At 36.8% G+C, this 27,936-nt stretch overlaps 1 protein-coding gene across 2 annotated transcripts; it reads right to left on the reverse strand.

The window, feature by feature from the left end:
• RAD21 (RAD21 cohesin complex component) lies at positions 1–27,936 on the reverse strand. 2 transcript variants are annotated; one of them, XM_024741056.1, is made up of 14 exons: positions 27,882–27,936; positions 20,742–20,916; positions 15,901–16,030; positions 14,237–14,336; positions 12,186–12,292; positions 11,681–11,887; positions 11,096–11,221; positions 10,640–10,762; positions 8,650–8,873; positions 7,294–7,453; positions 6,728–6,873; positions 3,921–4,070; positions 2,512–2,595; positions 1–1,657 (listed from the first exon to the last, which is right to left on the reverse strand). In XM_024741056.1, exons 2-14 carry the CDS (start codon positions 20,883–20,885, stop codon positions 1,466–1,468), a joined length of 1,893 nt encoding a protein of 630 aa, XP_024596824.1. In that variant the 5' UTR covers positions 20,886–20,916; positions 27,882–27,936; the 3' UTR covers positions 1–1,465. The 2 variants fall into 2 exon arrangements, with proteins under 2 accessions (XP_024596824.1, XP_024596825.1); XM_024741057.1 differs by lacking the exon at positions 3,921–4,070.

Below are 27,936 nucleotides of genomic sequence, written 5' to 3' on the forward strand. Positions count from 1 at the left end.
TTTACAGCTTATAACACAACTTTTATTAGAAAAGTTATACATAACATAGCATCAACTATTTTCAAGAACAATATTAAACCTGATAAGCAACAAAAACCAGACTAACAAAATGTGTAACAAGAAACTAATGATCTTTCTATAATCAAACATTCAATTATCTACAATGTCTTTATACAAAGGGAGAAAAAACCATGGTTTACAGGCACATCATATTGAAAATAAAGCGGCAACAGCAATTTTATACAATTACCATTCTCAAGAAACTGAATCATCAAAACAGTAATTACGAGTTCACAAATTTCAAACATCTCACATAATTTAAAATTATTGGGTATACACTGAAGTCTGAGTGATTTTTGTTTTCCACAAAAGTGCCAACACTTAAAAGCTAGAACTTTTCAGTGTGTAATTTTGCCCTAAAATGTTAAGACATGTATTGATAATCGTAACAGTCACATAATTCCTGGTGCTATCTGATCTGTTAATATTAAAGCCTTTATTTGGATGTGTTTTTCTTCACTTAAATTATAGGAAACCAGATACTGGATTTCTGTTGCAAAGCTATTAGGAGTGTGCAAGCACTGGCAAAAATGATCAGTACTAAAACATAATAAATATCAGAGAAGCCATTAGTTTTTACAGCACTGTCTGCTTAAAGGTTAAGTCAACCAGTTGTACGATTTCCCATCAGTCTGTCCTTTCAGTTGGCATAGCAATTTCTATTTTCATGATCTGAATACTCAAATATATCCAAACATCTTTTTAAAACTTTGATTTATAGCTCCTGGAAAGTTATAAATGCTTTTTATATTCATTCTACTCTAAAAAGTCTATTTCTGCTCATTTTAGAGCCTCACTAAAACAATAGATTTCAGGATAGTAAGATTCATTAAAAAGTTTCAAATGGAATGATTTACAAAAAATAGGGCACTTTAAACCAAGTCCTATTTTTTTGTAGCTGAAAGGGATTAGTTACAGTACAATTTCACACAACCCCATGATCAAGTGTGGAATTATACTTTAAAACTTAAGAGGACAATCTCTGCTTTGGGCACCATCCCTAAAGCACAATGGTTAACGAAGAAGACTGCCCGGTGCCGGTGGGAAAAGACGATTCACACTATAGATTAACTTGTCAGGCATTTTCTCCTGAAAAGTTCTCCTTTCCCTGACTTTCCACTGCTACTCAACAGTATTATATGCGCCAATATTGCACAAATCTGTTCTGGACTGTTAAAATAAACTTGGGGTACTTGTTTTCTCCATCAGAACACAAACACCATACAAGCAGTTTCCCTTAAAGATGAAATTGATAAATTTAAAATACCAGAAGACATGAAGAAAGAGGCAGGGACTTTGTACACACAAAAATCTAAATTTTCTTGAAGGGTTCTGTGTGCCCTACACATGGGGGCAATTTGTACACACTAGTGAAATGAACACTAGCTATAATGCGTCTAGCTGCTCAAATAATGTGGAACCTTGGTCCAGGTGTTGCAATGATATCACTGTACGGTTCTTCCTGTGTCAGCTCAATAGCTTGCTGCTTTTTAAGAACCAGGAAGCTGTAGAACTTTGCTGCAGCTTGCTTTCTGTTCGTGTTTCGACACAACTCAAGCAAGCTGATAGACTCAGCTCCAGTTTTAGCGAGAGCTCGCTGAAATAAAAGGAAGAATTAAATGAAAATAATCTACACAATGAAGTAGTAATTTTAGAAGGATACTACTTTCGGATACTGAAAAAAGTGTATTGTATATTCTGTTGGGGGCTAGGAGTAGATTTTTGAACAGTACCAGGGTGTTTCTCACATTAAAAAAGGCAAGGGGACAAAGTTAACATTTGTTGGGGCAACCTAATATAGATGATTCATTTTTTCTAACTAATAAAATCTAATCAGTTCATCTATCAATTTCATCTAATTGATAACAGTAAAATCTAGCACTTACAGTTCTGAAAACTGTCAACTATCCTTTGAATTTATTTTAGGAGACCTGAGCACCTTGCCTGGTATTTCACAGACACTCAAGATACCTCCTCTGTATCTGACACATTAAGGCCCAAGGATAAATGACACTGTACAATGATTTGACAAATTTAGTGATTCAACCCATTAAATTTGCTCAACCAAAAGTAAGAAAATGTACACACACAAAGGAGCTCTGCTTTGCAGGGTAACCACGGGAAAGTGTTCACCTGGATGCTTTCCAGGCTTATTCTTAGCCCAACAGCGTATGTATTAAAAATAGTTTATAAATTTGCTCAACCAAAAGTAAAATGTACACAGGAGCTCTGCTTTGCAGGGTAACGACGGGAAAGTGTTCACCTGGATGCTTTCCAGGCTTACTCTTAGCCCAACAGCTTATGTATTAAAATAGTTTAAGGTGTGTGGTGTGGTTTTGCAAAAAGTTTCACAAAAGGTTTTCTGGTTATAGCATGTAATTTTTTTTTTTTTTTTTTTTTAAGGAAACACTGCCAAAAGCCTTTGATGAAATTTTTTCTCTAAGACTTTACCTGAAGACCATGAAGCATCTGCTGAGTCCTCTTGTTCCATCTTCTTTCCTCTTGATCCTGATCACCCCCTGAGGCATCTTCATCCTGAGTGAAAATGACCCCCACACAAAAACTGACAAAACTGCTACAAAATGAAGCATTTCCGTATCTCCTGAAAGCTCTAAATCGTGTGCATTTTGACTAATGGAAAAATCACTTAGCATCTAGTTCAACATCCTTCTTAAATTACAAAAGGAAATCCTCTGTACCTGCAAGCAGTTAGCTGAATATATGACTCTGTACTGGTCTATAAGTGTGTGATCTACACGGTCTGGTCCATGGACTATCGCTGGTTGGCGAGCTATGCATTTCCGGCCCTTGCTAAGGTAAGAAACTTAAGCAAGGAAATAAACCGACTATGTCACTAAGCATACTGTTTATTTTAACTGAATGTATATTTATGTATTTTTTTTTGTAGCATAATTTTCTTTCTGGACGATGGTATTCCAGAAAATTCCTAATCTCACTATGGACCACTACCAAAGAGCCTGCAGACTAGCAAAGATGAGTAAGTAATACTGTTCCATACAGTGTTTTAAAAGCAATGGGCTATAATTTATAATATATATTTAACTGGAGTGGCGTGGCTGCCAGTCACCTCCCACCTACAAGACTGTCTTAAGTTGGCATGGGGCAACAGCTGAGATGCTTCCAGGCTATGCTGCAACTATCACTACATCCAAAGAACCAGGAGTTAATAACAGCTTAACATATATTACATATATTAGAAAGTATAATTTTAAATGCTGATTGAACACTAAGGCTGAGATACTCTAGCACACAGGCTGGAAGAGCTTTGGGGCTACATTCTGACTTTAAAACAGTGTAAGGCTTGTGTTAAGCACTAAATGGTTATGAAGTCTATGCTGGCATAAATTATAAACACGACCAGAGGGTAATGAAAATTAGAGGAATACACATTCTAAAATACAACCTTAAAGATCCAGGAAAAGAGGGAAAGAAAAAACTTGAACAGCCAAAGCATGCCCCAGGACAAACCACTCCAGTCTAATGAAAAAGCAAAATCCACACAAATAGATTAGAGGCAGATGCTAATAGCTGACCACACAATAACAAAAGCAGCTTACAAACAATTCAGAAGTCAAGAAATCAGTGAAAGGGCAAGTCCCATGTCCTTGAAAAGCCCCCAAGGGACCAAATGAGAGAGAACACAGCACAGCATCTGAAGTTCTTAATGATGGTCTAGATCACTAAGTTCTGCTTATATTCAAAAAATTTTCATCACTCTGATGCTCCACCACAATGAACTCAGCTCCAAGGTGAAAAATAGTAAGAGCTGGTTGAAGATTTTCGCTAAACCTAGAATGGGAATTGATTCATCAGATCTTTTTTTTACAACGTTTCCTTACCTCCTCCTCTTCATCATCTTCTTTCTCCTTCTCTTTCTCCTTTTCTTTTTCTGGTAAAAGTTCTAACTCTGGAATTAATTGACAAATATTTGGAGGCTCTTCTGGGGGCAGCTCTACAGGAGGTATTTCCATCTGCTCTACCTGCTGAGGCTTAAAGCAATAAAGATAAGGCAATTTCAGATGCACATTTTCAGGGTAGCTTCTCTTAACTATGCAAACATGCATGTAGTTGCTGCAGTTTTCAAAATGGAAAGAAATACTTTATCTTCACACTTCCTCATAATCAAAACCTGATTACACATCTTGTTCTTTTACTGTAAAGCCACAACATTAAAGTACTTTACAAAGGAAATTAATCCATTCATTATCTTAGAACAAAAGTGTTTTGTTTAATTCTATGTTAGGAATTTGCAAACAAGAAAAAACCCTCAACACTTTCTGTATTAGCATTTTAGGACTAAACAGAACCCACTGACTCCAGGGCAACGCAAAAAGGCTCGATCGTTAATTAGCCTGGTACTGTCGACCATTGCTGTATAAGGGCTACTGCAACTCAGCCTGAGCTCGAAATAAGAGCCTTTGTGCTCTTCCAGCAGCAGATATCAGGAATGAGGAGACTATTTTTCTGGGTCCATTTCTTGAATTTCTTTCTTCTCGGACTTAATAGTAACACATGAGAACATTAAAAGAGTGACAAGGGAATAACTACCCGGAGAGTGGTACTAGAGTAACCCACTAATTACTTGTTCCCGTTCCTGAACTCAGAAACGCTTTTTTTTTTTTTTTTACAACTCCTTACCATCAGAGGGCATAGAGAACTAGTTGTTAAAATTGGCAAAGAATATTCTTTTGCCAATGTCTTGATGATGGAGGCTGAACCAAGAGCCTAAGGTACCGAAAAGCCTCCCTTTGCCCAGAGTTAATTTATTCTATAGACCTAAGCTTGGGAAGCCTTAAACCAGACCACCTCCTTCCTTTATCCTCAGGACAGGAACACGAAGTGAACTTAACGGTAGCCAGTCTGAATGAAGTAGCAGGACGTTGCTTTACCTTTTTTCAGCAACTGGAGGAGTACGTAAGAGAGCCTAAAACTGCTTAGCATTAAAGACATACAGGAGTATTTATAAAGAATAACCAGAACCCGGAAGAGAATAGAGAGTCCAGGAATAAACCTATGCATATAGCACAAAGCAGCATCCAATGAGGAAAGGACAATCAATAAATGGTGTTGGGAAAACTGGACAGACACATACAAAAGACTAAAATAGAAGAAAACACTGGTGATAAGCTCATTGGTCCTGACGACTTTTTGGATTTGACACCAAAGGCAAAAATAAACAAGTAGGACTTCATCATATCTGCAAATCGTAAGAGATTAATATCCAAAGTATATAAAGAATGCAATACAATTTAAGAGCAAAACAAACTGATTAAAATGGGCAGAGGATCTGAACAGACATTTTCCCAAAGACAGCAATACTGATGGCCAACAGGTACATGAAAAGGTGCTCAACATCTCTAATCAGGGGCACGTAAATAAGAACCACAATGAAGCATCACCCAAAAAACAAGAGATAACAAGTGTTGGCAAGGATGAGAAAAGGGGAACCTCTTGCACTGTTGGTGGGAATGTATATTGGTGCAGCCACTAGTTATCCAAAGGAAATAAAATTGCTATCTGAAAAAGATATCTCTGCACTTCCATGTTCACCGCAGCATTATTTATAATAGCTAAGCTATGGAAACAACCTAAGTATCCATCAACACATAAATGGATAAAGAAAATATACGTGCACAACGAACTATCATTCACCGTAAGAAGGAAATTCTGCCTTTTGTGACAACAGATGGACCCTGAAGGCATTATGCTAAATCAGAGAAAGCTCAATCCTGCATGATAGATATATCACTTACATGTGGAATCTTAAGTATCTTAAAAAGCTCACACTCACAGAAGCAGCGAGTAGAATGGTGGTTACTAGGGGGTGGGGGAAACGAGTAGAAGTTGGTCACAGTCAGTTTTGGGGATCTAATACACAGTATGCTGATTACAATTAACAATACAGCTGTCCCTCAGTATCTACAGGGGACTGGTTTCAGGATCCCCTGTGAATACTAAAGTTTACAGATGCTCAAGTCTCGTACTGCAGACAGCCCTCAGTGTACATCCATGGATAAGGAGGTTCAACTATATACTATGTACTTGAAAGGTGCTAAGAGTAGCTCTTAAAAGTTCTCGTGACAAGAAAATCTAATTCTGTGAGGTGATGGATGTTAACTGAACTTACCATGGTAATCATTTCACAATATATACATCTATCAAATCATTATATATGTCAATTATATCAATAAAAGCAGAGAAAAAATGTTCCATCTTGCTGACGAAGTTATTATTAGCAGGAAGTTTGTTTCATTTTACTCACAGCGTACTTAACAGGTTCCATATGCTGCTTTACTTAGTCTATCTAGACTGTCAGATTCACCATGGGCTAATGTTTGAGAAGTAAAATAAAAACCAGAACCAAGTTCCGAGTCAAGGATTCCACATTAGCCAAGGATGCTCACTTTAGTCCACTGTCCACTGTGAAGCCGAGTCAGAAAAACCAAAAACTCCTAAGAACACCTCCCACTTACAGGACATTGTGTTTTGATCCTCAGCTGTCATTCTTTCTGGACCCATTCCTTACTATTTTCTGCCCAAACCAAGACACTTCAAAAGGTCTCCTTAAATAACACTTGCTATTACTAGGGATCTAAAACATTGCCCGCACACCCACACCCCAAACATCTTGGAGAGCTGTGCTTACAGGGATCATGGGTTCTGGGTCCATCTGTCCCACTTTTCGCTTAACTCCCTGAGGTGGTGGTGGAGGCATGGCTGACTCATCCAGGTTTGTTCTGCTGGTCTCCATTGACTCCTGGAGGCGGCTTGGCTCTTCCAAAATGGGCTCATCTGCAATCGATCATATGAAGAGGGGACAACGGTCATACAGTCCTCAACATTCTAGAACCATTTAATACTAATATGCTAAGAGTTTCCCTAACGAAGAAGGCTGAATAAAATTTTACCTCCACAAAGGTTACTAAATTTATAATACATTTAAAGGTGGGAAGAGGTTTTGAGAAGGACACGTCCCACCTCCAGTCCAAGGCAGGACAATCCTTTAGCAGACTATCACTCGGCCAAGTCCTAGACCTTTCTGAAAACAGAAAACTTCCCAGCTAACAAAGGAATATAAGGCATGTATTTCCCTGTCCAAAAATTTGAGAATACGTCTTTGTTCCTGATTTCTTTTACTTTGGCAATATATAGGTAAATTCTAAGCCAATGTTCACTGCGATTGTATCCGGGAACTATCCCAGTGGAACAGACCGATGACGTCACGCTGCTGCTGCTGAGGCTGCTGGTCCTCTCTGGGAACCTCCGGATTTTCGAATTCTTTGAGGAATTCATCCAAATTATCAGCCTCTCCTCCTTTCCTCCTTTTTCTAAGATCTTCTGGTACTAGTGGTGTAAGACAGCGTGTAAACAGCTATTAAATAAAGAAATAAATATCAATTATAAAATCTCTACTATAAATCACACGAACCGAAAACCTACCACTGGCATTACTATTTTCCATAAGTATGTTTTAACTATCATCTGTATATATAATTTAGCATGATTTCTACTTAATGCTATATTCATGCTTCATTCTACTTTATAATTTGAAATCCTCTGTAAAAATTTTCACTTGCAATTTTAGAAAAGTTGAGAATGAAATTTTTAACCATTGTCTGTCTCGTAACTTGGAGATAACCCTAAAGTTCTAAATTTATTTACCTGCAGTTTATTTTCATATTCATACACTTAAAACAATCTAACAGAAATCATACCCAACAGCTTTGCATAGTGCCTTTTTCACTTAATATTGTACAGTAATTTCATTAACTGTCATTTCTAGTATTTTTAATGATTGAACATTCCACTGAGTGGAAGTAAATATATATGCCACACTTGAATGATTCTTCAATATTTTAAGTTTCGTTTAACTGTAAATAATAATTAATGAACATCTTTATAGAAGTGGCTTTTTCCATATTTTGAATTACTCCTTAAGAAAAATTCCTAACATTGAGACCACTGAGTCAAAAAAAAAAAAAAAACCCCACTTCAAAACCTTCTTCCAAATGATTCTACGATTGTGCTTCCAATATACAGCAGTTTTACCAAAGCCTTGCTGCTTTAAACACTTTATAGTAAAAATCAGTTGGTTCTATGATGCCTCAGAACTTTGCTTTAGAATAGTCTGGAACCTGAAGTGAGCAGAAAGGGCCTGTAAGTGAAAAAAAACTCTCATAAAGCCAGATTTCTGTACTGTGGGAAAAGTAGAACGACCCCTTGTTTTAGCCAGAAAGCAACATCTAGATTGCAGACTGGAACCACAGTACACACTAAGGCAACAGAAGTGGTAACGTATCATAGAAAGTTGAGAGAACTGTCATTAAAAACATCAGTGGCTTTTTAGAACAGTGAAGATTAACTCTACATCTTTTAGAAATGCAGGTGTCACTTATCATGATCTTTCAGATCAGGTTTATGTTCAGTATACTGTTGTTTAAGGGAGGAAAAAAAAGAGAAGGTGCTATATCACTGAGCAATACCTGATCAAAAATGATTCAAACAAAAGTTTCTTTTAAAAAATGATCAAAATCTATATGAAATTTAAAATTCTGCAAACTATATTACCTTCAGTAGTCTGTTATTCCACAAAGGCTGAGCAGGTAAAGAGAAAAGTTTTTCCACTCCCCCGGTCTCTTTCCACATCATCAATTTCTTGGTGGGTGGCGCCAGATCCAAAGTAGTAACAATATCGGAGTAATCACTAAGCTGGGCTCTAATCGTCTTGCTATCCAACTCTTTGACACTGTCAACAATTAGCTTCCTCTTCCTCTTGGCTTTTGTTTCTTTGACTGGCATGATATAAGAAAATAAGGTCATTTTTTCTGAGGCCAGCATGAAACATACAACTACCAGATTTGGTCTCATTATATTCCTGCTTTTCTAAACACCTTGAAGAGAAGTTAAGCTTTCGTGAGAGTAGAATCTGTTTTAAGTGATGTTTCCCAAGTACCATATAGAGGCTAGCGTACAATAGGTATTCAATAAAAATTTGCTGAATGAATGAATGCTGACTTTTAGCACAAAATGAGCAAAATAATGGCAAGAGCCAATTCATTTTTGCCCATGTAGCTTTATATTGTAAACACATCACACTTGGTTCAGAGTTGGGCTCGAGTCCTAGGTTCTGCCACTTATTAAGTGAGTGACCATTAAGAAAAGTTAACTTCATTTTGCTAACCTCTTCATTTTCTCATTTGAAATATGGCCAACCACTTATAGGGGATTGTAAAATATTTAGTATGATGTCTGACATAGATTGAGGACTCCATAAAAGGTTGCAACTACTATGATTTTTATTGGAAAAGTTACAATTCATATATGGCAGCTGCACAAGCAGCTTGATAAAGTGAAACAAGCCCAAACCCAGTCAGATGAACCCAGAACTCCATCCTGTACACTCTTTGTATCCTCATTTCTAATCCTTACTAAACTCTTACAAAGAGGTAACATTATCTCAATTTCTTAAGATACAGAAAAGCTCATGGTATTAAATAAATTCCTCAAGATTTCATTGTCATACATGTTATATACCCCATAGGTTTTTAAAATACTCATGTGGTTCAAAATTCAAGATTCAAAAAGATGTTATACAGTGACAGCCTCTGTCCAGGCCCTGTCCTCCAGCTACTGAGTTCCCTTCCTTGAAATTAAAAAGTTCAAGTTTTTGTAACAGCTGGCTAAGCTCAATTATCCTATTTTAAACACTGCAGTATATGTCCCTCTTACCTTGTTTATAGATCTCTGTAATATCTGTCAATAATATAGTATATAATTTACTTAATTACCCATGTTCCCCTATTATTTAAGTTCCACGAGGATAAAGACTTGTTCATTTTTATATTTTTAGTTCCTAAATATAGCTACACAGTAAGTACTCTTTTTAAACCAGAAGCCCAAATCAGAATTTTTGGTGATCAGATTCTAAGTAGGAAACCCAAAAAGTTAATCTTGTTTTACTTAGAAGTAATAACAGTAACTTGAATTATACTGTAAATGACTTAAAGTATTCTACCCCATTGTATCCACACACCATCTAGAAATTTTAAAGTTTCACATCCAAATTACATACTGCCTCTTTTACTCAGAAGCAGCACCCCCCAATTAAATATGCTCTGCTGTGCTTCTTAATAAGCAGTATAAGAAAAATACTGATTTTAGAACCTTTGATATTTCCAGTTAAAAGTATTTTTAGATTTTCCCAGATTGTAGCCCAAACCATACACAGAATCTAGAATTTTGGAAGATAACTGATTAGTCAATCTTGTACTTTACTGAAAAATGCCTTGCAGTGCTGTTACACTTGTGACCTGTTGGCATTTTTGTAACCCCCAAAGACTAAGATATTTATTAGCAGAAAGCTTGTTCCATACTTTTATTTCACAGCAACTTGTAAAGATACTCTGTAAGATATTCGAATTATAAGTGAATTAAAGTTTCCATTATAGATGACTAACAAAGGAGAAAAGAAGTTTAGTTATATTTAAAATGAACAGCAGATTAGTGGACATGAGCCAGAACTAGAAAAAGTTCTAAGTCAAAAAGTTTGTTTGCTCACCAGTGATATCAATAGGTTCCAAGGCAAACGCTTCTTCCTCATTTGGAACAAGTGTTGTTTGATCGGTCATAGTTGGCATCGGTTCGACAGGATCCACTGAATCAGGACTATCAGGCCCACCCACTATAAAAGCAGAAATTTGGTCACAAAAGGCTTGGCTATTTAATAATATATATCCAGCAAATGAGGGGGAAAAAAATCCCTTTGAGTAACTGAAAGAAACCCATGGGTTCCAAAGAAAAAACACTTTTCTAGTTATAAGGAGGTCTCTCCAGTTGACCTATTGCCCAAAAAAGGGGGTGGAACACAGGGTTAAAGAGACTCAATCTAAGCACTGTTTTTAAGGAGATTTACAGCTTATTAAAAGCTGAAACTTTTACTTTTTGGTCTTCTACAGTAAATATCTTTTTGGATGCCATCCATCATGCCCAGGATCACGGAACACGAAACGCTTACTTGACACATTATCATCCTCATCCATATCATCGTGCGCAGGCTGTTCTGGCAACATCACCCCCGCCTCAGACAGGGCAGGGGGGTCGTCAAAGATACCGCCGTCATTATTGCTAATAAGTTTGTCATCTGAAATAGGGAATGTAATTTAGTTACAATTTGAAAAAGAAATGCTAAAAGAACAATAGCCAATCACTGGAAAAATGTTAAAATGGATTAAATTTAAAAATTTAAATCTGTATTCAATATGCATCTGTTCTCTTCAAGGTAGTATACAAAAGTATAAAACACATAACATATGAAAAAAAAATCTCTTAATTTTAAAACATATATTTACTTAAACACAAACAGAGCACTTCGAAGAATTAGTAAAACTTAAAACTCCAAGACAAGCAGTTTTAAACAAAATTAGGTATTGTTAAAACATTTTTAGGCTACAGGTTTACAGAAAACTTTTACTGAACCAACTGGTGACAAGTCACACATATATACCTAGAGAGATGCTCAGGACTAAGAATTAGCAACTGCTCTAAAACCCCGCAACTAAATAAAGAAATTATGTTAGAATAATCACCTGTTGTGACTTACCTAATATACCACCATCATTTCCTTCTCCAAAATTGTCATCCTTATATTGGTCTTCATATTCTAAATGGTTAATCTTCTCATTCAGATTGCTGGTGCTCTGTTCAGGCTCTAATAGGAGGTTAGAAGCACCAGTGCTCACTAACATGTCATCGTCCTCGAAAGCGCTACCTTCTCTCATTATTTCACGATCATCCATTCCAAAGTCACCTAAACAAATTTTAGTTGGTCATTAGTTGAAAAAAAGTTAGAAACATCACCGAATCAAAAGAAAATGGCTAATGATTTATTTTAATTATAATGTCACATTTGCTTACTGAAGTCTTATTTATCTTTGAATATTAAAACATCTAGTTTAAACTTTAAATCTTTATCATATTTCATAAACTGATTCTGGTGCATAATGAGAAAATTCAAATATAAGATCCAAATTTAGGTTACCCTAAATATATTACATAACATAATTTTAACATTATAGCCAGTGGCTAATGATTTGTTTCTCTATTACCAAAATCATTTTCTTGTAGAATACTGATGTTTCCAACTTCTTCTCTCATGGTTATTTCTTCCACTCTACTCTGGTTCAGGCTGAACTGCTGGGCCACATCGATGTCACTTTAAGAGAATTTCAAATACAATGTAGTCTCAAGTCTCATTGTAATGTATTTATAAGGGAACACACATCTCAATTCTTTATATAAGCAAGAAAAAAAAACCATACATACAACCTATGGAGCCTAAATATTTAATATTAAATAAATACAATCCAAGAATCTAAATGATGTGGAAGTTAATTTGTATTTAAATTTTAAAACTGTTAATGACCAGCAAGCAAAATATAATATGTTGAAATCACTACATAAGGCAACATGGTATACAGTGCAAAAACTTAGGCATGGGTTTTCATCAGGGCCCTGCAACTTACAGGCTATGTGAACACTGAAGTTACTGTCTTTTCTGAGACTGTTTAGTACAAATGTGGAATACCATCGACCAAATTCAGAATGTAAATACTTCCAAACAAATCACCAGGTTTGTTCAGCAAATAAATGGCAAGGACAAACACACAAAAAACATGTAGCTCTGTTACAGGTTCTTACGAGAGACTTCTGAGACATATCAACCAAATGCAGGCTGGAAACTCTGTATAGACCGTAGCTGAAACAAAGCAGGGCGGGGGGAGCCTAAGCGTCAACTGGGGGCATTTCACTGCTGATTGTATATTATATTAAAGAATTATTGTAATTTAAAAAAACCTGTGGTAGTGTTATGGCTTTGTTTTAAAAATTCCTTGCCTCTAAAGAGATACATTCCAAGGTATTTACAGATGAAATAAAGTATTTGTTATTTGCTTTAAAATAATCCATTGTTAGAAGGTCAATTGGGGAAATACAGCTGAGACCTTGAGCAACGTGGGATTTAGGGATTTTGACCCTGAAGTCAAAAATCCACATATAACTTTACAGACAGCCCTCTGTAACTGTGGTTCTGCATCTACTAATTCAACCAACCTCAGTCTGTGTAGTACTGTAGCATGTATTTAGTGAAAAAAAATCTGCACATAAGTAGACCCTCCCAGGTGAAACCTGTCTAAGGGCCAATGGTACACATGAAATAAAACTGGCAATATATTGATAATGAAAGAAGCTGGACGATCAGCTTCATAATATTTACTGGGGTTCATAATATTTACTAATCTCTCTACTGTTTAGCTATGTTAAAAAATTCCACCATAAAAATATTTTAAAAATAAAATAGTATAAAGAAAGGGAGGAAAAAGTAAAGCAACCAAATAGTGCCTAGCACTAATTAACACAATTAATGCAAAATAAATCATAAATTTACTCCTATAAATTAAAAGTCAAAGATCATTTTTTAAAAGAGCAGACAAATTTGTCAAAAAATAAATGGGGATTGGTGTAGAGGTTTTCTCGGATAACTGTGCTACTCAGTCACTTGGAAAATGACAGTCACTTCCCTGTCATGGTAATCATAGCTGAATTCTGAAGACTTGAGAAGAGGGAAACATACCACAGTATTCTGCTGTAATGGCCATCTCTGTACAACTTTCTCTTCTTAAATGTTGTGTGACAATGACCCTTTCTTGCTCTTTATAGAAAGTTATCTCATATGTTTATTAAAAAAAGAAAAGAACAAAAATTGTGGCTGAGTATAGCTTGGCCAAGATGATAAACTGGTAGGTGACTTTAGTATATACCTCTGAAAAAAAATCATGAAGCAACAGTTCAAGTTTTACTGATATCATTATGTAAAGCAAACAGCTAGACTGCCGTTCAGTTTACACAATGGCCTAAACAAATCAGAATTCTCTTAGCTGTGTTAAAGCTGGCATCTTCTACATGATCTTACAGAAGAAACACTTCTAGGTTATGTTTCATATTTATATACTACCCTAAATGAAAGCACATGCATTCTAGCTACATGTTAACGCAATGTCAAAACATCCCAAGAAAACTATGCATTTGTAAGCCAATAATGTTTTTTGTACCCCAAGTCAAAAAAAAAAAAAAAAAAGAAGAGACAGAGATAGATGCATACTCTAAGTCAGGCAATGGCTGATCAAAATCATGAAATTCTTCAGGTAAAGTAATAGCATTGTAAGCAGCTTCTCGATTTTCCTCAGGCAGGTCAACAACACCTGGAAAAGAAACGGTAAGCTTGAAGACCTGTGGCTACACCAAAGATTATCAAGGGGTCAAGGAAGGTAAAGTCAGTATAGGGAGGGAGGGAGACACAAAAGGGAAGAGATATGGGGACATATGTATATGTATAACTAATTCACTTTGTTATAAAGCAGAAACTAACACAAGATGTTAAAAAAAAAAAAGTCAGTATAATTTCTTAAGGTTATATTCCAGAAGGGTTGATAACATTTGCAAAGTACCATTGAAGCTCAAGTACTTTTGTTTTTTTAATAATCATTAGCCACATTACTTGTGTTACAAGAGGTCAAAGCACTAATTATGCATTAAACTGAGAAGTCTTTAAAAGGACGTATCAACAAGTAAATACATATTAATAACAGTTTTCTAAATAAGCATGAAATTTATGAGGAAAAGGAATGACTGCAAAAAAATACCCCAAATGTTAAGAGGAACTGGTTATTTTAGGAAAGTGGGATTAAATTATTTCAATTTTCTTTACATTTTCCCCTATATTTTTCAAGTGGTCTGTAATAAAAATGCATTGCTTTAGAAGATAAAAAGAAACAAAACATGTTATTTAAGCAAAATACACTTAGTAGCCACATATAAGAAATCGGCCTCTGCCTAAAGTGTCATGGCCCCCGCCTAAATATTTTACTTTTAACCAAATCTTAGATCTCAAAGATTTCACTATTTATATATTAAAATAAATGGAAGTATAAGAATATAACAACAGTAGAAATTACGGTATAAGGCATCTCTCCTACACATTAGGATTATTTTAATCAGAATAAAATGTTGTCAAGGCTTTAAAAAATTATACAGTAGTAATTATGCAGGTGCAAGTTTGGTTGCTAGAGTCCAATTTAGAATCAACTATTACCTAAAACAAAACAACAACGAAGAACTATAGAGAACATTTAATAAAGTCTCAACAACTTAAGCTAAAAGTAAATTTGATTTTAAGACTACACTAAGGGCTTCCCTGGTGGCGCAGTGGTTGAGTCTGCCTGCCGATGCAGGGGACACAGGTTCGTGCCCCGGTCTGGGAAGATCCCACATGCCGCGGAGCGGCTGGGCCCGTGAGCCATGGCCGCTGAGCCTGCGTGTCCGGAGCCTGTGCTCCGCAACGGGAGAGGCCACAACGGTGAGAGGCCCGCGTACCGCAAAAAAAAAAAAAAAATACACTAAAATTATTCAGGAAAAAATTAAAATTCTAATATTTTCTTTCCTGAGCTTTTTAAAAATCACAGAACAATTAGTTTTCCACACTTCAACCTCTGATGATTGCTGAAAAAGGGGTTAAAAGAAAAAGGCAACTCCAAAGGATTAACAAAAAAGGTGTAACTGTCATAATTCCATATGTAGAACAAAAATAAAATCGGTTTTCTCCCTTGAAACACTGCCTCTCTAAGCTCTGCCCCGTTTTTAAGGGGTTCCCTGTACTGCAATTAAAACAAACTACGCTCATCTAGCATATCTGCTTAGCAGTTTTTAAACTAAACGTGATCGTGATCAACTCCAAAGTTAAAAACAAAACAAAAAAGTCAACAATACCTGGCCGAAAAGCCATCTTTATCTTAATGAATGCTTCATTACAGTCTGCCAGGAGATATTTGGCTTTTCTGTGATAGATTCGAACTACTCCCAGTAAGAGATGTCCTGACGTTCGGAGTGCCATCTTCACCTGTGAATTAACATTACTCTAATTTATAAAGTTAATTTTCTGGATTTAGAGACTACTTCAAAGCTTGTATGTTGTGCAATTCATAGGCAATTTATATCTCTCCATACTTTTAACCATTCATCTGAAGTTACCTCACAATCATGTATATTTTATTTCTCACTGCCTTTACCTGTAAATTTCCTGAGTATACCCAAAGAAAAGACTGGCAGAAATTCATGAATGAATATAGATGTGAAGGTAGCTATGAAGCAAGTATTAAGGCAATCCATGAACTGCTGTCATTAGCACATTAAGAAGTATGTGGCACTTTTGGTTGCCAATCTAGAGTCATTGCTCCTTGCTGGCTAACTGAACTCTGATTTTATTTGGGAAGTGAAATGTCCCCAGTCTTGAAGGATGACTGTCTCATTCTTCTCTGTTGGTGCTTGTTTTTGAGCGGGCATGTAACCCAGTTCAGCCAACGAGAAGTGTCAAGTAGGTCAGAGAATTTCTGAGAAAGATTTTCCCAATTAAAACAAAACAAAACAACGAACACCCCTCCCTTCCTTCTCCCCTTCCTGCACTGTGAGTAGGTGGGGCCTGTAGCTGCCTGCAGTACCCCCGTAACTGCAAGGCCGTCTGCATGAGGACAAGAAGCCACTAAACTAAGAAAGGTGAGTCCTTGGATGACATCTTTGAACTGCTGAACCTAGATCTTCCTATTTCTAAACTTCTAGTTAAATAAGACTGTTAATTTCCTTATTGTTTAAGCCACTTTTCACTGAGTTTTTATTACCTGACTGGAAAGCATACTAACTGATAAAGGATAATGGTATCCATCTTTCTTCACAAGAAAATACATTCCTCAGCCTGTATTTTATCAAGGTAGCTCTTGATCAGTGCTTAGGGGGATCCAGTGTGTGGGATGAGACAGAGTAGTTGGAAAAGAATGAGAGAAGTAAATACCCAATCTAAATAGAATGATTCAAAATTCCTCTGGTTATAATAAGAATTTTTTTTTTTTAAGAACAAGAAAACATGAGCTCAACTTTACCAGATTGTTTTCCAGATAACACCATAAAAACATCAAATTTTTAAGTAGCAAAGAAAGCTGTTAAATATTTGCTTAAAGTTTAAATTAAATTATGCTTAGTACACTATGTTACTTATAACTTACAAATACAATGTGTTGTTTTATTTAATATGGGTATTCTCTATAGCAGTCTAGAATCCTATTTACAATAACTCAGGCTCTATATTTATGGTCACATCTCATAACAGCATAAATTATAAATTTACTGTTATAAATTCTTAAGTATCTGAAACTATAATAAATTTATAACTAAATCTAGGACTTATCTGATGATGAATCCCTGATATGAAAAATAATACCCAATTAAAATACTGCTCATAATGGAAAATGAGAATCTCCCTTTATGGTGTAGTCTTAGGAAATTTCAAATTACTGCTGACTGCACCTTCACCTAAGAAAAAAGGAGGGAAAAAACCCCCAATCTTGGCATGCCATTATCTTGTCCAGAATTAGCAACTTTTAAAAGGTGGTGTTTAAACAAAAACATGGAGATACAGAGAAGAGAGTAGTGGTTACCTTAGGAGAAGGGTATGGGGGAAAGGCAAAATGGCTAAAGGGGATCAACTGTATGGTAATGGATGAAAACTAAATTTTTGGTGGTGAGCACACTGTGGGGTATACAGAAGTAGAAATATAAAACCTATATAATGTTATAAATCAATGTTACCTCAAAGTAAATTTCTTAAAAATGCAGATAATAAAGTAGTCACCTCATTAAATAAAAAGGTGGTGTTTGGGCTAAGTCTTTCTTTCTGGATTAGTTTGGTTCAGAGTTCAGTCCCGGAATAGGTAAAATGAGGTGTGGCATTTTTGCTGTTGAACTAGCTCATGTTAAGAGTGGAGGTATAATCAAGAACACAGGCTATACATCCAAGGAAAACTCTGATCTGCAGGGATTTAAGAGGGGCTGTTCCAACCAGAGACTGAGAGGGTAAGGGGGGAGAGAGAACGCATGCAGCTGCAAGGAGCAATTTGCCTGCCACTTGTTCTAAACGACTAAACCAACATTTCACCACAAGAACTGCACAACAAAAGCAGACATTAGAAATTTTCAGGTCAGCTCACCCTGTGGAGATATCTATTGTGATATATTCTATCACAATAAAACAAAATCAATCAATCAAATAAAAACACACTTAGAGATGGTTTTTAAAGTTGTAGTGTCCCTAATGGGGTACAAAGTACTCTGCACATATTATGGAAAAGTTTGTTATCCTTTTAAGCCAAATCACCCTCAATACTTGCTTATGGATGTTAAAGATTAGCCACACATATCAATTTCAAGAAAAGAGTTCAATTTCTCCTTTCTCCATTCACCTAACTGAGTAAGCAGACCTATAAAAAGAAAATATCATCTTCTCAAACAATTCGACCAGCAGTGCACACTGGTGCAATTTCCCCACAGAACAATTGTTAATGCACATCAGAAATCTTAAAATAAGTATATCACCTGCTCCAATGATTATATTCCTAAACATCAACATTAAGGAAAGACAGAGAACAAAAGATTTTACAAGTAACAGTTACTAAATGGCTGTTTTTTAAAAAGAGGAAAACAAAAACTTGTAATCCTACCACCTAGAGAAACCTTTAGTAATATTTTAATATGCCTTCTAGGCTTTTATATATGCATAAACACAATTTTTCTTTTTGTGTGCATGTGTACACAAAAAACTGTATTATATTGTTTTGTAATGAGCCTGCAGCCCGGAAAAGCTCTGTTCAGGGCATTATCATAATTTTTAATGGTTGCATTATACAGACCAGAGGAATTAAATTCAAAAAATTTGGAAAAAATATGGATTATTTCCCTCCCTCCCAAAAGAAGCTGGTCAAACAAATCATACACAATCAAAATGATAAATTTCAGGTCCATAATCCTTTATATGAAGTCCTAGGGGCCAAATGTGTTTTGGAATTCAGAGCTTTTTGAATATTATAAAGGTAATGCAGTGCACATGCCGTTTATTACAACATTCCCAAGAGTGTCTGCAGCAGCTCCCCATAACCATACACATTAGTATTTCTACAGTGAATTTATGAAAACACAAATGACCTCACTTCAATTTTGGTCAAGTTGTGTTTCTGGGTTTTTTTGTGTATTTAAGTTCTGTGGGTAAAAGACTATGACAATGTACAATGCAACCATTAAAAATGATGGCAGAGTTATGAACAGAGCTTTTCCCGAATGCAGTCCTGTTACAAAACTTACAGTGCAGTTTTTTTATACATGCATAAAAAAGGAGAAAAATTACATGTATAACACATGCACCCATAAAAGTCTAGAAGACATAGCAAAATACTAAAGATTTCTCTAGGTGGTACAACTACAGGTCACTTATTTTCCCGTTTGTAAAGTCTTCTAATTAGTATTGTCTTAGAAATAACATAATAGAAACATCTTTAACACCAATAAATTCTACACTATAACTCTAAAACCAGTTGAATTTCCATATACAGATAGAAATTTTTATAATTTACTCTAATTCCAAATACAAACTTTCACTTCTCTCCTGTGAAACATTTATTTTCCCAGAAAACTTTTCTGAACAAGTCTCTGCTACATCCCACCTTTATTCCTGGGATCCCCTTGCTCCTTCAGCAGTAAAGAACTACTCTTATTTAACACACTATACCAGCATTGTCCAAACTGTTAATTCTAAGAGGAGCTCCCAAGGCTGATCCAGGGAGCTGCAATCTGGAATGCTTTCAAAATAGGAAAACTGGTACATGTATGTGTGTATGCATATGCATAAATACAAAGCCCAGGAAAGGACCTTTAAAACACAGATGTGGTATGTGTGTGTATGTGAATATATAAAAATTATATTCAAGGACTATACCTTTATTTTGAGATTAGCCCTTCATACATTTTTAAAGTCATCCTGTCTGTTCCTCAATGAAATGCTCATGATGTTAGTAGCTATAATTGTGACGTTTGTTTGAATGGTATTTCCTTGGCAACACAAAAAACACATATTAAGTCATACTATTTGTGAAATACAAGGGTGGAAACCACTGCTTCAGAAGTTTCAGAGGATATCAATAAAATCTCCTCTAGAAACAGAGTAGTAAGCAAGGCAGATAAGGTAAGGACATTCATGAGGCTTCCATTCTAGGGGAACACAGTAATTAAATATTTAGGGAAAGATGGCCAAGTACAAAAGTTCTAGATGGGGAAAAGTTCTGGTATCTTCAAGAAACAGCAAGTAGGCCTGGGAGGCTGAGGTGGAGCAAGTGTTCTGGATACTATTTGCTACGTGGATAAAGTATCAATAGTTAGATCTGGCCCCTGCAACATTTTCTAATTAGTGGGTCCTTATTTTGAAAACTTTGTAAATTCCTCAATCAGGAATACCTATACACATATTTAGTATAAAAAACATCTAGAAAGTTAAATATAAAATATTTGGGTACTGCCCGACCATGCTTATCTGCCATTGAAAGAGGCAAATGAAGATATCTGTGTACTCAACAGAATTTTTAAAGAGAAGAGTATCAAATTGAAACTCTGGCTATGGATTTTCTTTACCTCCAATATACATCGGTGCCTACCTAAGAAGCTGTTTTTATAGAATTCTATTTCACACATCAATGAACAATCAACAAAGTGAATAAAAATATCAACATCAAACATACCTTCGGTGAGATGATACTCTCCACACTGCTCTCTAAATTACACTCAAACACATGGGCTTTGGTTAGCTTCTTATCCCAGTGGGCCGCTAGCCAAATTTTGGCCAGAGGCCCTCTTTTACTGAGGACAAAATGTGCGTAGAACATTGTTCTGGTTGACTATGAAACAGGAGGAAACCTGAAGGGGACAAAAAGTTAATGCAAACAACACCACATGAGAACTGAATTATTTATCAAGACATACAAGAAACCTGAAAATAAAAGTCTCCTATTCTTCTAAATATGAAAACTATGAAAGGCTTGAGTGAAGTATAGTATGCATATAAAAAAACAATCTATTGTTTAATTTTGAGAAGGTAAGAAAAGATCCCCCCAAATGCTAAGCTGAAAGGAAAGGGGACAAGTCAGGTCACTTCCATGCCCTATTGTCATCTTAAAAGTGCTAGTTTGGTTTTTTTCCTTTAAGTAAAAACTGTCTTCAGAAAACTCTTCTTTTTGAAGTTCCATCAAGTGTTAATTCCATTCCTATCCTGATTACTAATTGTAAAAATAAGTCTGCTTCTGGCCAAAAGCCAGAAAATATATTCTTCATGACAAGAAAAGAATGTCCAAGAAGAAAAACACTCAGGCACAGATATTAATCAATGAGGAAATTTCCATGTTTAGAACCCCATTAAAAACTGAGATTCTTAGCTAAATGCATTATATCATAATTGCTACCTCATGACAAGCATTTCATATTTCACCAAGCAGATAAGTAAGTGGGTTGGCCCCATTTTACAGGTAAGCAGTTTTCAAAAGCTGAGCGTTAAAAAGATGAAGCATTGTATAGTTTTCTCAACTCAGGAATCTGGAAAGCACTTGATTACTAAATTCAGGACAATGATACAGTATACAATTTAACTCATGACTGAAATAGTCTTAGTAGAAACACAAGTATGTTATTCTTTTATTTTCCTTTTAGTAACCTAATGTATTAATACCTAAGAAAAAAAAAGGCAGCCTGCAAAACTCCAGCTTGGAGAGCATGTGAACGGTGTAAAAAGATAACTTCCCTTATATCATGTATTTTCCCTTTTCCACAGAAAACTTTAGAAAATCTATTTTGCCAACTGAATTTTTTCTGAAATGTCCGTAACACTAAAAAAAGGTAAGTCATGCTTTTACAGAAAGAAACTCAAGCACACCCAAAACACATGAAAACTAATTAAAATTTAAAAACTTTAAAATTTATGTCACACCTATCCCTTGCTCCCTACCATTCCTAAGTCCTGGCAACCACCGCTCTGTTCTTTACTCAAATTTTATCATTTTGAGAATGTTATATAAACGGAATCATACAGTATGTGACTTTTGGGAACAGCTTCTTGGATTCAGCATCATGATACAAATTCATCCAAGTGTTTGTTGCATGTCTTAACAGTATGTTCCCTTTCATTGCTGAGCAGCATTCCATGGGGGTGGTTATAGTACCACAATTTGCTTAGCCATTTACCTATTGAAGGACATTCGGTTGTTTCCAGTTTTTGGCTATTTCAAATAAAGCTACTGTAAATATTAGTGTACACAGACTTGGTGAATGTTAATTTTTCATTTTTCCAAGACAAATGTTCTGTGGTGTTATTGGACAGCATGATAAGTGTTCCTTTAGCTTTTAAAGAAACTTTTAACACTGCTCCTATCAAAACTCTAATGAGGTTTTTTAATAGCTACTGACAAGATTTTTCTAAAACTCATAAGGGAAGGCAAAAGACCCAGAATAGCTAAAAGTATTTTGAAAAAGAAAAATAAAGTGGGAAGAATCAGTCTACCCAATTTTAAGACTTATTATATAGCTACAACAGTCAATACTGTGTGAAGAGAAAGATACACAGATCAATCACAGATCAATGGAGCAGAGAACCCAGAAATAGATCCACACAATTAAGTCCAACTGATTTTTCACAAAGATGCAGAAGCAATTCAAAGAAGGAAGGTAGTCTTTTAGTCTTTGACAAATGGCGCTTGAGTGATCAGACATCACCCATAGGCCAAAAAAAAAAAAGACCTCAACCCAAACCTCACACATTATATAAAAATTAAGTCAAAATAAATCACAGACTTAAATGTAAAACTATAAAATTTTAAGGAGAAAACCACAAAGGAACACCTTTGATATCTAAAGCTTGGTAAGAATTTTTAGACATTGTACCAAAAACATGTCCTATAAAGGAAAAGAACCTAACATGAAGGAGCCCACTGAGGATGCAAAGACAAGACAGAAGATGGGAAAAAATATTTGCAAACCACATATCTGAAAAGGACCTGGATCCAGAATATATAAAGAACTCTCAAAACTAAAAGAGTTGAAAAAAAAAAAAATCCAACTAGAAATGGGCAAAAAAAAGAAAAAAGGACATTTCAAGGAAGAGAATATAGCAATGGCAAATTAAAAACAAGAAAGATGTTCAGCATCACTAGTCATTAGGAAAATGCAAATTAAGACCCAATAAGATATCACTGCACACCTCTTATAGGAGCTAAAATAAAACATAATGGCAACAGGAAGCAAATGCTGGTGGGGATACAGAGACGCTGCAATTTCTCATACACTGCTATTGGGAATGCACAATTTCTTTTGAATTAGCTTAAGAAAAAAGACCCAGAGTAAGTTAACTTGAATTTTCATGTTTTTACAAAGGGACTGTAAATTTTAAACAAGAAGTTTGCTTACTGTACTTTCAATTAAAAACTATACTCATTCTTTCCAATAAGGTACAGAAAATACATACATATTAGTTAATGTATCCCAGGCAAGAGATTTTATGCCTGTCAAAAATGTTTGGGAGGGGGCTTCCCTGGTGGTGCAGTGGTTGAGAGTCCACCTGCCGATGCAGGGGACACGGGTTCGGGCCCCGGTCCGGGAAGATCCCACATGCCGCAGAGCGGCTGGGCCCGTGAGCCATGGCCGCTGAGCCTGCACGTCCAGAGCCTGTGCTCCGCAACGGGAGAGGCCCACGCACCACAAAAAAAAAAAAAAGTTTGGGAGGGTGGTGCAAGAGTAATTCAGTCAGGTTTGCCTCATCTCCAGTTTCCATCACTTAATGGAATTTTCAATCTCTGAACCAGATGCTTCCAGGGGATCATTAATTCACACTAGGAAAATTTTCTCTGAAGAAAAAAATAAAATAGGCTTCATCAACTGCCTAATGATGTGAACTTTTTCTCTCAAATGTGGAGTTAAGAAAAGAACTAAGGAATACTAAACTAGGAAGAATTCGGATCAAATGCTCTAAGGTAAAAGCATTAAATAACAACACCTCAAGTGCACCTTCTATTCCACTGAGCAGATCAAAATTTGCTTCCTATAATCAAAGAGAGCCTCCTATGTTGCAGCGCTTCTACTTCAAGCCTTAAAGTTTGTTAGCATAAAAATTAAGCTGCCTCTACAGCATTATAAATATAATCTACAGGATTTTGTAGAAATCCAATATAGCTCTATGTTCTCAGAAATACAATCACTGTCATACACAATAAGCTCCAAGTATCACTATAGAATATAGTCATGTTCCAAATAAGTAAAAAAAACTCTTACTATTTGGCTCCTAGAATACTCCCTGCTGCGTGTCAACTACTAAATAAGTGTTTAATGAACAAGGAAATGAAATACACCAAGTGATCTCATAATTGATACATGTAAAAAATTCTGGAAATTTTAGAAATTGACACTGGCACGTCTCAACAGGTGTCAGCAGTTCATGGCCAGCACTTCAGCTGCTAGTCAAGAGTACCATGCCTAAAATATCCCAGCTATGCCCAGGCAGAGATTCCTAAACGGATGCTTTCTTGGCATTGGATGGGGAGTAACTGAAGCAGAGTGGTGCTAAAATTAATCTGGGAAACAATTAGCAAGAGGAAATCACCTTAATAACTAAAGGAAGCCTGATGTACAGCAGTGGGTCAACTATTGGCTTGAACCTAAATAATAAAGTGTAATCATTGTTGCCTTTTAAACCATTTTTTTCCCTTAGTAATACCAAACCTTTAACCAATCTTTAAAGAAGATTGGTTGAAAGTTTTAAAGATTCTAAATTTTGCTAATTCTTTACAAAAGATCTTAGCAGAAAGTCTGCATTTGGTCAAAAAGCACAGCTTACCAATTTCATGATTGCTCAATTTTTTTCTAAAGCAGCAAACAACTTTTAAACATTGATCCTAAAAAGTAATTTAAATCTGATGTGAAATGACAGAATGATAATTTAGAACATATTCAGGAACGCAAAAATGGCGATTTCTTTAAGATGTTTCTAAAAAACCAAAGTCAAATTACAGCTCATGATTCTACAATGATGTTAAATCATTATAATATTTCACTCATCTGTTAAAAAGCAGGGCAGGATACTGGCTGCATAAATTGGTATGACCTCTTTGAAGGGCAATGTGGCAACATCTCATACTTTCCAGCAAGAAACTGCACTTCCAGTAATAAACCAAAAGTATATTTGAGGATGTATAATAACAATAAAAAAAAAACTTACTAAGCTCTAAGTATTTTATGTGTCCATCCTCTTCGTGATAGTCTTAGAAGATAAATACTGGCCCATTTTACAAACCAGGAAAAGGAGAAAAGGAGAGGATGAGGAATGTGGCAAAGGTCACCAGCATTTAATGTGAGTGGAACTTGAACTTCAGAGCCCACAAGTCTAGTTAACTAAACACTATGTTGCCTTGCCAGCATGACTTTTAATAGCAAAGTATCAGAAATAACCTACCTAGTCCTTAATAAGTGACTTTTAGCAAATTAATACAATCATACAATAGAATTCCCATGCACTCTTAAACAATGATAAAAGAGAGCTCTCTCTATACATGTATACAAACATGCACTTGCATGAGCCAAAAATATCTATGGAGTGCAAACAAAACTGATGACACCGGTCACCTTTGGAACCTGTGTCCAGTGAGAATGTGAGGACTACCCTTCTGTACTGTTGGACTTTTTTTCTTGTGTAACTTATGGCATACACAAACGTCATCTATTCAAAGTAAAAACAATTATTTTGGGAGTGCTTTGCCAGTAACTAGCATGTTAAGCTGCTTAATCTGTGTAGTTCACTTTCCCTAACTATAAAAAACTGGAAGGTGGAAATTCAGTGATAACTAACCTTAGAAAACATCAACATCGAACTCAGATAAGAATGGAACCATCTCTCTGGGGGTGCTTGGGGAGTGTCTCAGGGACAGAAGGTATTTCCAACCCTGCACCCTAGAGCTCCCCTCCCTTTTGATACTAATGTTCTTTGAAGAAGAGTTTTACAATCAGACAGTTCTTGGTTCAAACTCAGCTCCCTCCACAGTTGTTTTGTAAGGGTTAAAAGTGAATTAACATCTGAGTCTTAGCCTTCTCATCTATAAAATGGGGATGTTTCCCGAACAGTATTATGAGAATTAAACAGAACATCATACCCAACACAATGCCACTATAGACACAAATAGTTACTTTGGAAAAAAAATCTCCCACAGAGCACATACCAGCTATCATGATCATGCCTAACAATTCTGACATCACAACATTTAAACAAAACCCACAAAATCTTTATTTCTGATATTAGAAATTTCCCTTTGTACCAAACCATAAAGATAAAACTTCTGAGAATCTTTATGTTCCAATAAATAGGAACTCACCAGGAAAAAAATGCTCATCCTTAAGAAAAGTTAATCCTAGATTGTACTAATGCATTGCCTCTATAAACACAAGAAAGGTAAAAGCTATGCTCTATCAATGTAATTCTGACTTGTATACAAAAAGGTATTATGTCCACTGAGTTATGCACTGCTGTCACCTCATCTACAAACTGGTAATAATTTAATCATTGGGTATGGCATACATCCTCATCAATGCCTTTTTAAAAGTAATTGATTAGTTGCTTCCAACATGAAACAAAGTAATTTAATGACTCTACAACTTAGGAAAGCTTCTCCAGCCTGTCTTCAACATTCCGCACAACCACACAGATCCCTGGCATTTACATTCGTTGGAAGAAAATGGGAATTTGTTTCTAGAATTCAATGATCATTCTAAACAATATATGGAGAGCAGATGTTAATTTTCGCTTGCAAAGGGAAGCCGATGAACAGTAGCCTTTACCAGAAACCCTTAAAAACTCAAGCGCGTTTTTGAACACTGAAAGCCTAACAAATCGTAAGGTGGCCAAACACTCCAGCGTTTCCCTCTTTCAAATTTGAAGAAGGCCGCTAAGTCTGGCAGCAGCACAGCTCGACAGTGTCACCCCACACTATCACAGCAGATCATTCTCAAAGCCTTTCTCAGCGAGGAAGGAGACACCAGGCATTTGTCAGAAACGCCCCCCCCCCGCACCAAATACAACACTCAATATCCTCAATCGCTAGGAAAGCCAGGGAGGAAACCAATTATGCTAATTTCCTAAGAATCAGAGGCAACTTCCCTTGATCGCGTTTTCTATGGGTCTAGCCAATATTTAATATCTCCAGCGTAACCATTTTCCATTAAAAAAACAAAACAAAAAAAACGGGGAAGGGGGAGCAGCACTGGTCCCTGGCGAGGGGCCCGCCCCGTCCTCCGGCCCCACCGTGGCCGCGATGGCAGGGCCCGCGTGTCTCCCTCCCCCGCACCCACGCTCGGCGGACGGCTGCGACCCCTCGGAGCTGGCGTCGCGGGCGGCCAACCCGCCGCCGCCGCCGCCGTCTCCCGCGTCTTCCCAGACAGCCATTTTCACCCGAAGAGTAGGCGGCCCGGTGCCCAGAGCGCGCTCGTTCAAACCTCCTCCTCGCCCTCCGGTGCCCAGAGCCGCGTCTCCCCGAGAGACCGACCGAGTAACTGCTTCTTTGGCCTTGGAATAGACCTGAACCATTTGTTACCCAATAGACAATGATGCGGGCCCAGGCTGCGCGGGTCCCGGCCGAGGGTGGGCACCTGGGCAAGGGGCCTGGGCGGCGGCGCAGCGGTTCGGGAGCTCGGAGGGTGGCAGCACTGCCCCGACCCGGGGCGCAGGCAGTGCCGACGTCTCCCTCGCCCTCCCCCCCGCCCCTCCTCCGGAGTCCGGCTCCCCGACGGCAAGACAGCACGGAACGGGTGGGGGGAAGAGAGCCGGAGGAAAAGAAGGGGTCGGCCGACTATCTTACCTTGTTCTCCGCCGGGAGTTGGGCGGGCTGGGTGGCCTGGGGAGGGGAAAAGGGT

Source organism: Neophocaena asiaeorientalis, unplaced genomic scaffold (assembly GCF_003031525.2).
Source record: "Neophocaena asiaeorientalis asiaeorientalis breed wild unplaced genomic scaffold, Neophocaena_asiaeorientalis_V1.1 scaffold177, whole genome shotgun sequence".
Classification (NCBI taxonomy): Eukaryota; Metazoa; Chordata; class Mammalia; order Artiodactyla; family Phocoenidae; genus Neophocaena; species Neophocaena asiaeorientalis.

What these genes read in the sequence shown, in the direction of transcription:
- RAD21 (XM_024741056.1), bottom strand. Translation starts at nt 20,885, where the DNA reads ATGTTCTACGCACATTTTGTCCTCAGTAAAAGAGGGCCTCTGGCCAAA. An exon ending in CAGCCATTGCCTGACTTAGA is followed by an intron (nt 12,293 to 14,236) that starts GTATGCATCTAT and finishes ATTCTCTTAAAG; the next exon opens with TGACATCGATGTGGCCCAGC. An exon ending in AAGATGATGAAGAGGAGGAG is followed by an intron (nt 2,596 to 3,920) that starts GTAAGGAAACGT and finishes ATTTTCACTCAG; the next exon opens with GATGAAGATGCCTCAGGGGG.